Source organism: Diachasmimorpha longicaudata, chromosome 2 (genome assembly GCF_034640455.1).
Source record: "Diachasmimorpha longicaudata isolate KC_UGA_2023 chromosome 2, iyDiaLong2, whole genome shotgun sequence".
Taxonomy (NCBI): Eukaryota; Metazoa; Arthropoda; class Insecta; order Hymenoptera; family Braconidae; genus Diachasmimorpha; species Diachasmimorpha longicaudata.
Genome location: NC_087226.1, coordinates 3,316,022 through 3,332,628, shown reverse-complemented (window position 1 = coordinate 3,332,628; position 16,607 = coordinate 3,316,022). Strand labels below are relative to the sequence as shown.

The following is a 16,607-nucleotide window of genomic DNA, read 5'->3' as shown; positions in this document are numbered from 1 at the left end:
GCGTCAGTAAAACCCCCAGAACTGAGCCTCTACTTTGGTCTATCCTCTTTGACTGAGCCTCTACTTTGGTCTATCCTCTTTGCCCCCAGAACTGAGCCTCTACTTTGGTCTATCCTCTTTGGTCCTGATTCTCCCTTTTACCGACCGGGCTCTAGGGACGTGATTGCTCACTAGGGTTTCTGGGGTTTTGGCGCTTCCTGCGGGTTTGACTCTCCGGGATCTAAGGGGGTTAAATAAATGTATTAAAAAAAACGAAAACTAATGACGCAAACCCTAAACAGCCTGGCAATTCGTCGAAGGCAGGGGCTATACCTGCTTCGAGCGACCTTCCACCAAAAAAGAAACTAAAACGTAGGTAATTAATCCCCCTCAAATCCGCTTTTTGGAGCTCCGGTATGTCAGCCGGGCTTATTCAAATGCCCGTAGAATTAACGGAAGGTGAATCCCATACAAAACTATCGGATGACTCGTAATTTGGCCCTTCTTCGCGCTAATTTTAATGGGCCCACAAAACTCATACTTGGGTCGGTAAAAGGCGAACAAATTCCTTAATTGACCACCCGTGGGTGGAGGGGAAAATCTAAAAATCCCAATTTTCCGGGTTTAGCCACACCGGGGTGGAATAGTACAAAAAAAAATAAAAATATTCTCTCTCTCTTCCCTCTCACTCACGCTTTTATTCTACTCGTCGTCTCGGGATTTGGTGGTCTTCCTCCCGTCTTTGGGGTTCCCAACAGACATCCCCAAATGTCTGTTACAGTTTATATTACTTTCCATTGGAGTATTCATTGAATTGCATTCGAGCATATTAAAATTATTTAAAACTGTTTCAATATAGGTACTCTGATATAGAGTAATCTAATCACCTGCTCGGGTGATTTTTATTCCTAAAAAGAGTTTGATTTCTTTAGGATCTACCACACTAAATTTATTTATCAAAAATTCTTTTAAATTATTCATTCTTTATATTTTGTATAACTAATACGAGATCGTCAACATATAGGACTGCGTAAACACTTTTCGATACTGTAACGAAATTTTCCCTCGAGGTCGAGGAAAGCCGTTAAATACCCCTTTCCCCTAAATTCGCGAGTAACAATTCAGCCGTCCGTTTTACCGGGGAACGACAAACCAGAATCTCGACAATGCGGATACTCCATAAAAATCCAAACGCAAACCGAATCCAACCACGAAAACGTAGGTCTTTGCTCGACGAATCCAAAGGAAGACCTTGAATCTCCGCGCTGCTCAGGGAGTCGGTTGTCGAGAGAGGGTGTAGGTTGGATGGAAGTTGGTTCGTTGGGCTTTAACAACAAAAAACAATGACATAACTCACGATAAAAGCCCAAATACGTATAAAGAATCAAGGTTTTTTGGAGGGAAAATTATTTTTGGACAAATCAACTTTTATCTCCCTCAAGAAATCGAAAGTTGAATAAAAATTGGATTCTTGCTGTTAATTGTATGTCAGCGAGCCTCAATAGATCATTTGATAACGAGATAAAGTTGTGCACCCAGTCAAATACTAGTTGATGCCTGTTCAATTCATAGACTGAGGGTCAACTAGAAATCGAATAGCGATCAACTATTGGCTGGCGATCGACCATGGACAGATAATCGAGTAGCAATCTACTGCTTATCGGCTAGCACTCGATTATCGATTGATTGATCAACACCTAGGCATCGATTAACGATCAACAAGCCATTTACCAAGGGATTAAGTCGATGCCCAAACGAATAAGTATCAAGTAGCCATCGCCAGAGAGCTAGGGAAAATCATAAAAATGGAGAAAATTATATGGAGCTTTTTTTGTACATTAATGAATTAAGTAAGAATTAAACTGCGAAATTTCATATAGTCTAGATACAGGGAAACAACAGAAATAAGTCCGTCCAACCATTTTTCTACATTAGCGATTAGTCGATAATGAAGGAGAAATACATAAGTTTCCGATGCGCTATGCAATCCCAGTATGAGTAGCGACTTGAGGATTTCTGAAAAAAAGTGATGAATGACAAAGAAAAAATTCATCGAAAATTAGAACTACAAAGAAAAAAATTGCGCTTTAACCCAGTCGGTAATCGAACCCCGGTCTCCCAGTTTCCTCACAATTTTAATAAATATTTAATTTCAAAGCCTTTTGTTTAATGTTTTCTTTTCATTCACATTTCCACAGGAATGCAACATCACAAGGAAGAACCGAACGGGAGGAAAATTCACCAAAAGTGGCGGGCTCAGCGTAGGACCAACGGGAAACGCAGGAGGGATGGAAGATATCATGGAGGGCAGTCAAATAATAGGGGTCAAAGAAACGTTAAACATTTAGGACGCGACTACGTGATAAACATACATTCATCGAAATAAAAAGTATTTTAAAAAGTTAATAATAATCTTATAATTTATAAGAATAATGATACTAATATATTAATTTATTCATATTGTCAATAAAATTATCACTACAAGTCAAATGATAGTCTCATTTTTTAAATATTACTTTCCTACCTAAACTTTTAATTGTGGAAAATTTTGAACATCAAAATTGAATCCCATAATCGATGCAACTAACGTTTTAAAGATAATTGAGCAAAATTTCAAAGTAATTCTGTTGAAAAAATGCGCTGCCGAATTCGTAAAAATTAATGATGCACTTAACTATTGTTAAGTATAGAGAAATAAAACATAATTTATAACTTTCAATTTTATTTCTTCATGAATACACTTTTCATTAATACAAACAAACATGTCTTATTTATTTTAAAAAATCGTGCAGGTGAATGAAAGCCTGGTGCAATGGAATAAGATGAATTTATAACAATTCATGCGATCACATAAAATCATATAAATGAATATCATTTAAAATTGTATAAACAATGAGACCCTACTGGAGGGAAAAATATTTATCATGCTAAATTCATGCCGTTCACCTTATTCCATAATCCCAAGTACCCAATTCAATAATATCATCCTGGACTCAATGATTAACGCCCCAGCGTTGTTACTAAAAAATCTTGATAGTACAATGATTTTACGGCGCTAATTCAAAACGTATCACATTTTTCTCTTTAAAATTCACAATTGAATTACTGGTAATTTTTAATCTATTATCACACTGTATGAATATTATGCAATATACAAATTTTTATCGAAGACATGTTTGTATCCTAAATAAATTTCTAATCGATTATTTCTCTACCCTAATTTTATTTCACTCCACACTAAGTAAAATTCTCACAAAACTACCTACAAATATATTCGGTTAAACCGATGAAAAATTATTGAGAACAATTCGTTGATTATCTCGGAATGTTTTCATGTTAAATCGATTGAACATTCTCATTACTCTGTGATTAATCACTAATAAATTGAGTGATTATGTTGTAGATTTATAATCTACATGTCAAGATCAAATATCAGATCATTTTTGAACTCGACTCTTGGTGATGTGTTAACATTATCGTTTGATTTTTTACCCTCGTTATTTGAAATCATTGGAACTGATAACTTATCACGATTAAGTATCGGCTTAACATTTTCATTATTCTTATTATTATCATCCTGTTTAGTCCCTATTTTGTATTTATCACGATCCTCAGTTTCTGAATTTTCACTTTCACTCATTCTACGCTCGAACGCCTGTTTCTTCTTCCGCAGCTTACGTTGATTCTTTTTTCTTCGACCTAAAATACTTGAATTGGACCTGCAAAGAGAGACAATATTATTATTATTTTACGTTTTTATCATACGTTTAAAGTAAAATGAATGAAAGTTATTTCGATACGAACGGGCTAAAACGACTTAACGAACTACCGCCGGAATTGTTTGGGCATAGAAGGAACTGAACGAGAGTCTAAATTTTGAAAAGATATTCTTTAAATGGTAATAATTGCCCTCTCGAACTTCCAAAACGAGAGATTACACAGATCTTTCAGGAGAGAATATCAAATATGTATCATCAACATAAAGTTTTCTGGCCTCAGTTTTTCTAAAATCACTAAAAAACCATCGACAATGGAATACAAATTCAAATACTCTCTACACATAGAATCCGCTATCTTTCAGGAATAGATTCTTCTAATTTTATAATTCCTTATCAAATTTGTCAAATAAATTACGTAACAAAAGATTGAAAAAGAAATCATGACATGTATTGGATAACACGTATTTACGACTATGCGATATTTCATCTCTTTTTATTTGTAGATTTGTAAAAATTAGCCCCAATTTTTAAATTATAATTATTTATTGTTACACATATAGTCTTCTTTCTATCGACAATTGAAGGAGAGAAATAATTTAATATTGACAATTATTGAAAATGTACATGTTGAAAATTCCATTTCTTTTAGTGAGAGCAAACAAGAAAAAGATAATGTAATATCAGTAATTAAATCAGACGTATTCTCATACTTGTTTTTTTCGGGCTGTATTTGAGACGGTGGTCTATTAATATTAATTTTCTCTCAAACAAGTAATAGAACAAATAATACAATAGAAATAATGGAATAATAAAACTTGCTCCCAAAACGATGGATTATCTTTTACGAAGTGTCAAAAAAGTGCTTCATTTTTTTACGTTTAAGCATCAAAAATTCAGATTTTAATATTTGACTACACTGAACATGTTGATTTCCCCATAGAACACGGTGTTAAGTTTCGACAATTTAACGTGTCTTTGTTTTCAACAAAAACGGCAATTAAATTGAGGAAAAATTGTGAAACCAAGTGCGATCAAGTTTTCTAAAAATTTTGTATTGTTTTCGAAAATCTTTCAATTTATTTAAAAGCTAGAGCTCCTCTAAACATTCTTTTTCCATTTGCTACCTGATTGAATTGATTGAATTACATGTCCTGAAGATTATCCTTTCTCCAATTGATACGAGCTTGATATAGTGTAATTTGTCATTAAATTTAAGTTCTATTTTTATTATTTTTTACTAAGAATAAGTGTAATAAAAAAAATGGTTGTCTAATTCGGAAAGACATGCAATCGAACTGAAAGCTCCTGTATTAGACTACAACAATAGAAAAACATTTCTGCTTGTATGCATTAAAAAACATCGAACTATCGCTTCTAATTTTTAACATTAAAAAATAAAATTACTGAACTATTACGTTCAGAATTTTCATGACAATCTCCCAACTTCCACATATTCACCAATCAAAGTACACGATTATCGTATCCAACAAAAATAATTATCATTTTCTCGAGAAATTACGTTTACAAAATTGATTACCTATATAATTGACGTGAGACAACATCATTAAACCGTACAGTCTTCTTCAAACTGCAGCAGTCAGACTCAGAATTCAAGTCCTGCACCGAATCATAATTGAAATCTATTGAAGAAGCAAGACCAGCTGTATCATCAATACTAGATTCCGAAACAGATCTTGAAAAATTACTTCTCCTGTGTTTCAAAATTCCCCTGCACCTGCTACCACTGCTACTACAAATTTCATCTCCACTGCTCTCCGAAACAGATCTATATTTCTGAAGATTAAAGTTTTTCTCTCTACTCTCAAAATTCTCTTCATCATCTGAATCCCCATGCTGAGTGTTAATATTCACGACAATCTCATCCCTCTCGGGAATAACTTCGATCTTCCGATGTCCATTGATATTCACATCATCGCACTCAAGAGATTCAATTTTTTTAACTAAATTAACAACATGGGGCAGATCTTTTCGCTCCATAAACTCCTCATCAACTCCCACATGATAACATTCCACATCATCAACATTCTTCAAAGCCACAGTGAACACCACATTATTGTCCCAGGGCTCAACGCCCACAGTATCATCAACAAGAACATCATCACGAATTTTGAAACAAAGTGCATAGTACATTGGAAAAAATCCTGCCCCAACGGACGAAAAGGCGATATGAATTCCCGATCGATTGACCAAAAATTTGTGCTTTATCGAATTAGCATCAACATTCTTAACGTGAACAGTGATGGCTAACGTGTTATCGTAGATATTACACGTGAATTGTGGCAGTGAATATTTGATATCAACCCTGAGGAATGCATCCCCAATAACAACTGAGTCTTCAGTCTCTCCATTAGTCCCACACAGTTTATCAACATCTCCATTTTGAGTTATCAGTTCTGTGATGTTTTCTCCCAATTTATCAGAACTCTCGACTTTATTGGCATTGGACTCCAGGAGACCACCATGATCACTCTCAACTCCGCTATCATCGATGGCGTCAATGCTCTTCAGCTCTCGAATCACTGGTAGTGTCACTGTTAATTTACGCTTTTTAGGGTCAAACTTTGCGTTTCCATTATCTGGGTCAACGCGATACGACAGGGGAAGTTCTAAGCGATATTTCGCTGGCTTATCACTTGTCACTGTCAGTAAACGCTCCTGAACATCTAATGTTGCATCATTGGAAGATGTCAGGAGAGGGAGATCAATTATTATGACGAGTTTTTTGGGAATTGTTGCGTTAAGTTTTGAATTTTTAGACGTTTGAAAATCCTGAATGTCGAGATCTGTTTGGTGTTTTATTAAAAATTTTGGGGTGGTGAAGGGGGTTGATTGGCAGTCTTTCTGGAGGGAGTTAGAGGTGTTTAGATAGGTTGTTGGGGGACTGGGACGCGAGGGCTTGACCTCAAATTTTTTGGCGTATTTTTCGCGGTTCTCGTCGTAACTTGACATAATTTTCTGGTAGATCTCAGGTTCGATGTCCAAATGAGTTTGGGGGGTATCATTGGATGGCAGTTTGTCCAATTTTTTCCGAATTACTGTAGACTGAGTGATACCTTTGAAGTTCATCTTCGGGTATTTAAGATTGTTCCTGTCTAGTTTTACCTGAAAACACATGATAGAAGGTTGAGAAAAATCAAAGGAAGAGATTTTCGCGGGAGCGAGGGGAAGGGGGGCAAAAATATTAGAAGTGATTTAGATCAAATCACATCCTCTTGGAAATAGATCTCGATTTTTTCTTAAGGGCACTGCACCAGTGAATGGCATATAGATTATTATTAAAAGGGCAGATATGTTGGCATTAGTTACCATTTCAATTTATATGAAAATTCACAGTAATCAATTTCCATGTCATTAAAAGAACAAGAGATTTTGCATTCGTTTCGAGTTTATTTCGACGATTTTCTTTAAAACATAAAGCTAAAATGCTCGCGTTTATAAACAATTAATGCTGCAGCGCGGAAAAACAATTTCGTCATGAAATAAACATATCATAGAAAAACAGAGTTGCGGTATTTTCCTTGTTATGTGATTGTAATTTATCTTGTGGAGAAGAAGAACGCACTTGAGTTGCACCTGCTGGCGCACCACTGATTTTGAGTAAGCTTAACTCACTCGGTGATCTCCTGTCAAATGAAGACTTTAAATTTACATCGGCATATTTAGTTGACTTACCTGAAGATACTAAATATAAGAGCAGTTAAACATTTCTTTTTGAGGGATTAAGATACTATTTTAAAGGATTGCTTATCATCGAACCTTCTCATCATTTGAAATCAATTATTAGAATTTAATGCTGACTTGTGCAAAGGACTCATCTTTTTGAAATTAGAGCTGTTGTTCTCCTTGTAGCATACGATTTCCATTTTTCCTTTTAATTACGAAGATTTTCATTCCTTCGTGATGAAAAGGTTCTTCCAAGTTAATCGGAAGAGTGGAACTTCATTTTTATTTTTTATATAAACATCATTGCTGACTGCGAAGAGAGGAGCACATGATCCATCATATAATGATTACCATCATTATACGATGATCAAGTGGGATCTTCAACGAATCGGAATTTATTAGCCATTGAAAATGTTGATTTTTCAAATTTCTATCTGTCCATCATTTCGTACACTATGTCAATATTTTATAACAAACAAGGATAATATCATATTCCATTATTCTGTGATATTTTTGTTCAATGACAAGATTGAATGGCCACGCTAGAGTGCTAATTAATCGTAAATTAATCGAATCGTCGTTCTTGTACCAGTGAATAAACAAAATGAGTGAGATCTTCGCTTTTAAGAATATCACCATCTGGGGTACTATAATTCTATATTCTAAAGTCATGAAAAAACATCAAAATCGTTATTCTAACATCAAGAACTATCATCTAGTCTAACATCAAGAGCTTCCTATTTGGCTTCTGAAACATTAATCTATTGAAAAAAAAGTTAAACATAATATTTAGCTTTCAAAAAGGTCTCTAAACGTGTTGAATACTTTTTGTTATATCAATTCTTTCATTGGTACACATAATTCATTCATCAACGATTTTATTCATTCACTGATATTTTCGACATTTTCATCTTTCCTATTTTCTTCATCACGGGATAGTCTCCATTTTAAATGTAATTACTGTGAACTCATTCGGAAGTATCCCAAGTGGAAATTCAGTAATTAAAATTTGAAATTCATTAGAATTTCAAAATTCTTGATCAACGTTTATATTTTATGCAGTATTTATTTTTATACTAATTACTAACATGGCCTATCCCAGAAATTGATTCCTCAATTTTTAAAATATTTGCAACTCTGAATTATATTGATATCTTAAAAAGATTTTGAAATGCTCCGATTGTGAAAATTCCAATCATTAAAAAAACAGATCTGTTCGACATTGAATATCTCCCATAAACATGATATCGCGGAAAACTTGCGTGATAATTTTAACTGTTCGCCGACTTTGTATATGAATTTCATTCTTCTCATATTTTTCGTGTAAATTTCGTTTTTACACCGCAGATTAAATATTTGAAACGTTACTTCAATATTTTAATAGCTAATAAAGTACGTCTCAAGTATTTGAAGATTTATTCTGTCGTGCAAAGCTCTGCAATTTGAGGCGAACATCACTTTCTACGAAATGGTGAGAAAAAAAGAGTAGGAACAGAAAATTGAATTTTTATAAGAAAATGTTATAAACGTAATAGTATTTACAGTGCCAGAAAGGAAAGTCAAAAGTATCTTCATCATAATAGTTAAGCTTATATGATATTTCTACATATTCCGCAAGTATTACTTTTATTTTTTTTTTCATATTTTAGCCATTGAATTTAATTAATTTATACATTGATATGAAATAAAAGGGTTATTCTTTAACTCAACCACTCGGTCTTGTTCAATCGTGCCAACGTAATAATTCATTAATGTACCCAACTATGTCAGCACTTTAAGAGGACTGCGTGATTAAACTGTATGCTCCAATCGTTCATTCCGAGGGCTCCAAACATGACCCTCATGCTTCAATCAAATGAGGGGTCGAATCTATCGTATAGTGGTTCGCATTCCCTGAATATTTCATCTAATTTTAATGGTTCTTTGAATGTATCACCTTTCGTTGATCTGAAAACTCATTGTAGTCCAAATCAATGGAATCACATGCAATAAGACATTTTGAATGGAATAATGAGCCATTTGCAAAGGAATATTTCATGGTCCACGCTCTATTGGGAACTCACTGTGGAACTGAAGAATTGAACCGTTGAAACAATAAAATTCTATTTTGATACGAAAAAATATACGTCCAATCTGCAAATTGCAATGTCATGTGGAGCAATTTTACATCAAATATGAAATGAAAAAAATTTCATCTTTCTGATTGCCTTCGCGATTTTTTTCTGAGAAGTACAGGAGAACAAGGCTTCCTAAAAATTATACAGACCTTTTTAGGGATTTTGAGAGTAATTAGATTTTTCTTCCGCAAATTATGAATTTTCAAAAATTTTCATTTCATCCACTTAAATTGTTTCTCTTGTCGAAAATTGTGAAATATTTAAAGTGAAACATTAGGAATCTAATTTCCTTTTTTATACATTCGAAGGTAATCAAAAAGCTCCAGAAACAATGCAGTTAAATTCAACTTAATCAATTTTTGAAGTCGTTATCGTAGAATCAAATTTTCTTCTCGACCTGCAAAAAACCTATCACAGTTAAGCAGAAATCACTTAAAAATCCTCACTTATTTGATAACCAATAAATTCATGAAGAATCCTTGCCTTCTATCTCTTTCTAAAAAGAAAAAAAATTAGCTGAACGAAACGAAAATTGACAAAAATTCATCGATCGCCGTAAAAAAATTGAATTGTTTCAAAAATATGACAACTTCCTCTCCTATACTTCTTTTCAAATAAAAATTGCGAAGACAATCGGAAACACGACTTTTTTTTATTTAGCATTTGACGTGAAACTGCCAAAGAAAAAAAATTAAATTAAAAAAAAAAAATAGATTTATATGCATAGGAATGCAAAAATAAATACCATACAATAGATGAGCGACTGTAAAAATATGAAGAGGAAAAATATGATGAACTATTGTCCATGCACCATCATTGAGCATTTGTGCGACAGAAACTTCTAGCAACCGACATAAGACGTCGGTAAAGCCGGGAGTCCAACCGGTGCCAAAGCCCCAAAGGCCCCCAATTCACTAAAAGAATTAACAAATCTCACCTCAAAATTCTTTTCGATTCCGTCCATAGCTGTAGCATTAACAACCTCCCTGAATCTTGAATTTTTAGTAGCCAAATATAACGTGTCAGGATGAAAAACAACATCAAATACAGTGCAATAGTTTTTCTTTTTATCAACATCATCACGAGGCGGTGCAAGTGTAAATGGAATGGACCACTGGAGTCCACGATTACCATCCTCATACGATGGTTGACTAGTTGGTTTACCAACAATATCACTCTTTGATATATTGATAAAACATTTTTTATCACCATTGACACTAGATTTAATGACGTAACCCGGCTCTGGATTAATAAATTTAACATCGATGCCACGTTCTCTCTCCAATTCGCCAATTTCTTTCTCATATAATTTACGATTCTCTGGATTCGTCACCTCCTCAGCATATTCAATCAATAATTTACGAAAATCATCCTGTTTCAAGCACTTTGTTAAATCCTCAATTTCTTCTCTCGTTACGTCTAAATCCTCCCAATTTTTCAATCGATCACACGCGTCCATTTTACTCGGAGTAACTGTTTACAAATAAAATTGGAATGGCTAGTATTCAGTCGTTGTTGGGGAGATGTTTTTTTTTTCGTGACGATCACAAATGGAGTCAGATCACCTCCGACAGATGGCGACTCATGCATTTTGTTGTTCTACACGAGAGTGAATCGTCTCCTAACCTCAAAATTGCTCGGAACGTTCATATGTTTTACGCCGTTAAATCATTCATTTTTTAAAAGTGCAAGTGGTTTTATTGGTTAATAGTCAATTGGAATATTGTGTTTACTGATTCTGGAATATTTTTTAATCGAGGAATAAGATGAATCCACAACATACAGGTAAGTCAAGAGAATAATTGGACGAATCTTTCATGCAGAACATTTAACCTAATCATATGAAAAATACAATAATATTTTGTAGATAATTTCAACCTTCTGGCAATTGCTATGGGCGACAAAATTATGAATATTTACAGTAAAATTTTGCATGAATGATAAATTAACTGATTAATTGATAAAGGAATTTTTTTTCAGAATTTTGAACTCTGCTAGACCATTTTATCTCCACCACTTACTACGAAAATTAGTAAAATATTAAATAGTTTAATAATTTATAACGTTTGCAGCCAAATAGTTACTATCTTGGTCAATAATTATTACGTCATAATTTGCTCTAATTTGATTTCTAGGTTGGCTCTGCGTTCCTCAATTCATCTTTTCGTTTATTAGAATCTTAAATAATTAAGAACGATGGCATTTAAATTCCTCTAAGAACATTGTTTTTTTCAAATACTTAATCAATTTGCGTGTATAAAATACAAAATATTTTGATACTTCGGGACACAATACGTGGAAAATATAAAGTGCAGATACCTGCTATTGATAAAATGCTGTTCTTCCCAACACTGACTGCTATCAATAAACTAACTAAATAATCCTGCAGGAATGGTGAATCCCCAGCAGTTCGGAGTCAGTGGAAATCAAATGAACCTGTGGAATGCTCAACAAGTGATGGCCCAACAACAACAACAACTCGCTGCTCAGCAGTCAGTGACGATGCAACAGCAATTGCAGCAAATGCAAGCACAACAAGCTCAACACATGCAACTGCAGCAGCAACAACAACAGCAGCAGCAAATGCAATTGCAGCAGCAACAGCAGCAACAGGCCACGAATCAAATCGGGCAAGCGAATTCTAGTGTCAATCAACTGCAAACTCCACAGACACCAGTAGCACCAAATGCCCAACAACAGAATGGACAACAGCAGCAAGGACAGACACCACAAACACAGCCTGGGCCTCAGCAACCACAACAGCAACAAAATAGGGAGTTCAATACTGTCAGTTTATGCAAATTTGGACAAGAGACTGTTCAGGATATTGTCAGTAGAGCTTTGGAAGTATTCCAGACCCTGAAAGTGCTTCAGGCACCCATTGGTAGGTTTTTTCAAAATCCAAAGTAGCATGTTAAATAGGTGAAAACTCTGGCGATATGAAGATTGATAAAACAAGTATTTTGTTGACTTTCTGGCTAAGAAAAATCAATGAAAATTTTTAGAACATTTATTCAGTTTTCTAATATTTTTATCGAAATTCTACTCGCTTTTCCACGCCTTTTTATAGGCATATTTATGAAAAATGTTAAATTTGATGGAACGACTTCTATTTGCCGATTTTATTTGATAAAGTGACATATTCTTTGTGATTCAGACAAGTCGATAAATATTTTCACAAAATTGATCCAACTTCGAATAATTATCGAAATTCTACTTCCTTTATTTGGGTTTTTTTATGGCAATGTTCGTGCAAAATATTAAATTTGATGGAGCGAATTTGATACATTGCAATTTTTGACACCTTTTAATATTTTTTTTCGGATTTTTTCAAATAGTTTAACGTCGAATGATTAATTAGTGATCACAACATTCCTGGAAATGAAGTGTTAATCGTATATATGGAATAGAGGAAACGAAATCCATTGGCCATTTTTCATCAACATATTCTTTGTAAATATTTCTATACAAAATAATTATACGAAAAAGCCCATAAAGTTTATAATGCACAATTTCGAATTTTCCATTAGAATTCTGTTTTGAACATTTCAAAGCAGTGACACTTCCACCAAATTTCAAATTATTTTTTCACTAAAAAACAATTGTACTGAAAAATTTCATAAAAGCTGTCAGCTTTGATCTATTTCAGAAAAATTGATTATATTGGAAGAAAAATTTAAAAAATCTCTTGATAAATTCCAGAATTTCTTGGAGAATTTCTGAAAAAGTTGAGGTATTTCAGTAGTCTTGCTAAACTTACCCGACAATTAAAGAAATTCGAAGACCGAATATTCATTTTCACGTACAAATTCCGAAAAATGGTAAAGTTCCCATCTTTTTACCGTTAAATTATTAGAAGACTTTATTTCCAGTTTGAGAAAAATTTGAAATCTCATTATCACTTTTTTCATCCATAAAATTCAAAGTTTTCTTACGTGTGGATTTACGGTTGAATTATTCAGTTTTATGTTCAGGTCGAGTGTTTCGTTTAATGTAAAGACCTGAAAATATGGTTGTAAGATTATCTAAAAAAGAAGACAATAAAATGCTTCACCTCCAGAACATAAAAATGGAAATAAATATGGTTCAGCCATTTGTCTTGAACTTTTATATTTTGCCAGGTGTGCAATTTTTTAACGTACATTTTTTTCGATTTTTACGTTCCTACATTTCAATACTTTTATCACTAACTCAAACATTACAATCTCAGAATGTAAAAAAACTTAACAAATCGTTTCATAGAGGGAACAATAGGTTTCTTGGTAGAAATTTTGTAAAGTTACAAATCGATGTGATAACAAAAAAACAAAAACAAAAATTCCACACGAAAAAATATAATAAATACAGATAGATAAAATGAAAATATCTAATTACGCTAGTGCAATGGCACAAATTAAAAATATATAACTCTAGTAAATTTACAAATACAACAAACATTTAAATATTCAAATATTTATTTGCTCATTCAAATAAATAAATAAATGTTAATTATAAAGAATTACTTAAAACTTGTATCAATTCAACATAAACACAAAAATTGAATTCAATGATTTTAAAATATGAAACAAAAAAGCCAGTGATAAATTAGATTTCTGATCAATATCCAGTTTTTTGTGCAAATTTCTACGTAATAATATTCCTATTTATTATTTATTGTTCGTGTGCTTGTTAACATATTTCCTAATACTTTTAGGTTGTCAATATTTAGTCGTAGACACGTTTAAACTATTAATTTTTATTCTCGGTATTTTCATCAAATTTTTTAACTTACAACTATTTCGTCGTGACACCAATGAATTATATACAGTTATTTATTTATTCAGCCACATCCCAGGCCTCTACAGCTGCTACAGACAAGAAGCTTAAAATCCAAGACCAACTGAGAATGATCAGACTGTTATTTCGAAGGTTGAAATTGATTTATGAGAAGTGCAACGAGAATTGCCAGCTCCAGGGAATGGAGTACACCCATATTGAGAGTTTAATACCTTTGAAGGAAGAGTGGGATATGAAATCTGAGGAGAAGAAGACATCTGAGGCCTACAGGCTGGCCTGTATGGAGAGTAAAGAGGCTATGGAGGTAAAATACATTAATTTTCATAATTTCAAGTAGCAAACGACATTTCAACACTCACATTTTGCATTCCATTAATTCTTAAGGGTCAGAATCGCGGTTTTACGTCTTTTTTGTCATTCAAAAATGGCCATGAACCACAATTATTATTGGATTCGAGCGCATGAGGTCTGTAAATGCGCAGAATATCCTAGGGTACAAAGGGTACAAAGTTGAAGATGCGTTTCATGTTTCGATAAGAAATAATTTTTCCTATTGCAATGGTTCTATGCTATCGAAGATTTTCGCGACAAAACGTTCATTTCTTGACCTTTTGAAATTCGCCCTAACATCATAAATATCGGGAAAGCTAAGTAGGAGGAATTTTTCTGATTTCCGACTTTATATCATACGTTTGAATATCTTTTTACTTGCGGAATTTGATAAGAAGCACTAAAGAAAATAATATAAATAAATTATCCGTAAAAATTTACTGAGGCTACATTTTTATCTATTATATATGGATGCGTTCAGTGGTCATATTGCCGAATGAGACAATTCTAAGAAAATTGCATTTTGTAAAAAGAGTTTGAGAAATCCATGTTACCCTGATTGTTCCTATTGCTCCGTTGTCTTCTACAAATTTAATTGATAGAAATTTGCAATCCATTTCTTAATGTGTGCAGTGATCTCATTGTATAATTCAATTTTTTTTATTTACAGCAAGTCATAGCTAAGAATCGCCACCTGAAGGACATAATTGACAATCTGAGACGAATTATATCAGAAATAAATACCATGCTGAATATGCGACGATCTTAGGGAATAATTATCTGTGCATATAGTTTAAGGTTTGAGAAAAATAATTTATCATTTTGTACTGATTAATTAAATGAAATTTATCAAAATTGTCAGTCTGTATTTTTAATGCATTCCACTTCGAATGAAATAACGTCAGATGAACGAATAATTGCTTCGGGAATTCTTCCCAGGCGTGTGTCCAGATTTCGCACGTGAATATCTAGACAGTCTACGTCACAGCCACGAAATTGTCCGGAAACTTTTGAATCCTCGTAAAGATTAAAATCCACTCTTTCACCTGAAGACAAAACAATGCATTATTATTATTTAAGTGTAAGAACAAATCATCAATTGTGTATTGGTTTTGGATTTTCAATAAAAAGTACATAGTTTTGGGCGATTATAAGATTGTTGGTAAATGATCACGGGGTTTGTTTCGATTATCATTTCGATAACTTTTCTTTAAACATAAATCGAGCTACAATACTGCTCACATTTATGAACAATTAGCGCTACAGCGATGAAAGTCAGTCTTGTTATGGAATAAAAATATCATAGAAAAACGGATTTATGATATTATCTCTGTTATGTGATCGCAACTTATAATGTGGAAAAGAGGAATGCTCATAATATGCACCTGATGGCACACCACTAATTCTGAGTAAATAACTCACTCGGTCGTTTTGTATCAAATAAAGACTTTAAATTCACATCAGTATCTTTAGTTGACTTATCTGAAGATACTAAATGTAAGGGCAGTCAAACATTTCTCTTTGAATAATTAAAAGTCTTAATGCTGACTTGTGCAAAGAACTCATCTTCTCGAAATCAAAGCTGTTGTTGTCCTTGTATCAATCGATTTCGACTTGTTCGATCAAATTAGTAGGTTTTAATTGCTTATTGGAATTGACTACTAATTTAGGTAGAGATCGATTTATGTGATGATTTGCATTCCTTCGTAATTAAAATTAAGCCTCCAGGAAAGGAAATGAATCTAGAAGACATCCTTATTTAATGTGGAGAAAACCCGAATGATTTTATACACATTAGAAGTTAATTGAAAAAGTGAAACCTAATTCCTATAATAAAAACATCATCTCTGACCGCGAAAAGGAGTGAACATAACAATCACCATAATTATATGATGGTTATGTGACCGTCTTGAACGAATTGGAATTTTTTATCCACTAAAATGCTGATTTTGACATTTGTATGGGTCCATTTCATATAAAATATCAATATTCTATAACAAAC

At 33.3% G+C, this 16,607-nt stretch overlaps 2 protein-coding genes across 2 annotated transcripts; one reads left to right on the top strand and one right to left on the bottom strand.

The window, feature by feature from the left end:
• Positions 1–2,684: 2,684 nt before the first annotated feature.
• LOC135159845 (protein kintoun) lies at positions 2,685–11,023 on the bottom strand. The gene is made up of 3 exons (XM_064115936.1): positions 10,437–11,023; positions 5,236–6,821; positions 2,685–3,698 (listed from the first exon to the last, which is right to left on the bottom strand). Exons 1-3 carry the CDS (start codon positions 10,956–10,958, stop codon positions 3,392–3,394), a joined length of 2,415 nt encoding a protein of 804 aa, XP_063972006.1. The 5' UTR covers positions 10,959–11,023; the 3' UTR covers positions 2,685–3,391.
• A 50-nt stretch (positions 11,024–11,073) lies between these two features.
• On the top strand, positions 11,074–15,460 carry LOC135159846 (mediator of RNA polymerase II transcription subunit 30-like). The gene is made up of 4 exons (XM_064115937.1): positions 11,074–11,284; positions 11,889–12,383; positions 14,323–14,579; positions 15,276–15,460. The coding sequence occupies exons 1-4, from the start codon at positions 11,266–11,268 to the stop codon at positions 15,372–15,374; spliced, it is 870 nt and encodes a 289-aa protein (XP_063972007.1). The 5' UTR covers positions 11,074–11,265; the 3' UTR covers positions 15,375–15,460.
• The last annotated feature ends 1,147 nt before the right edge of the window (positions 15,461–16,607 follow it).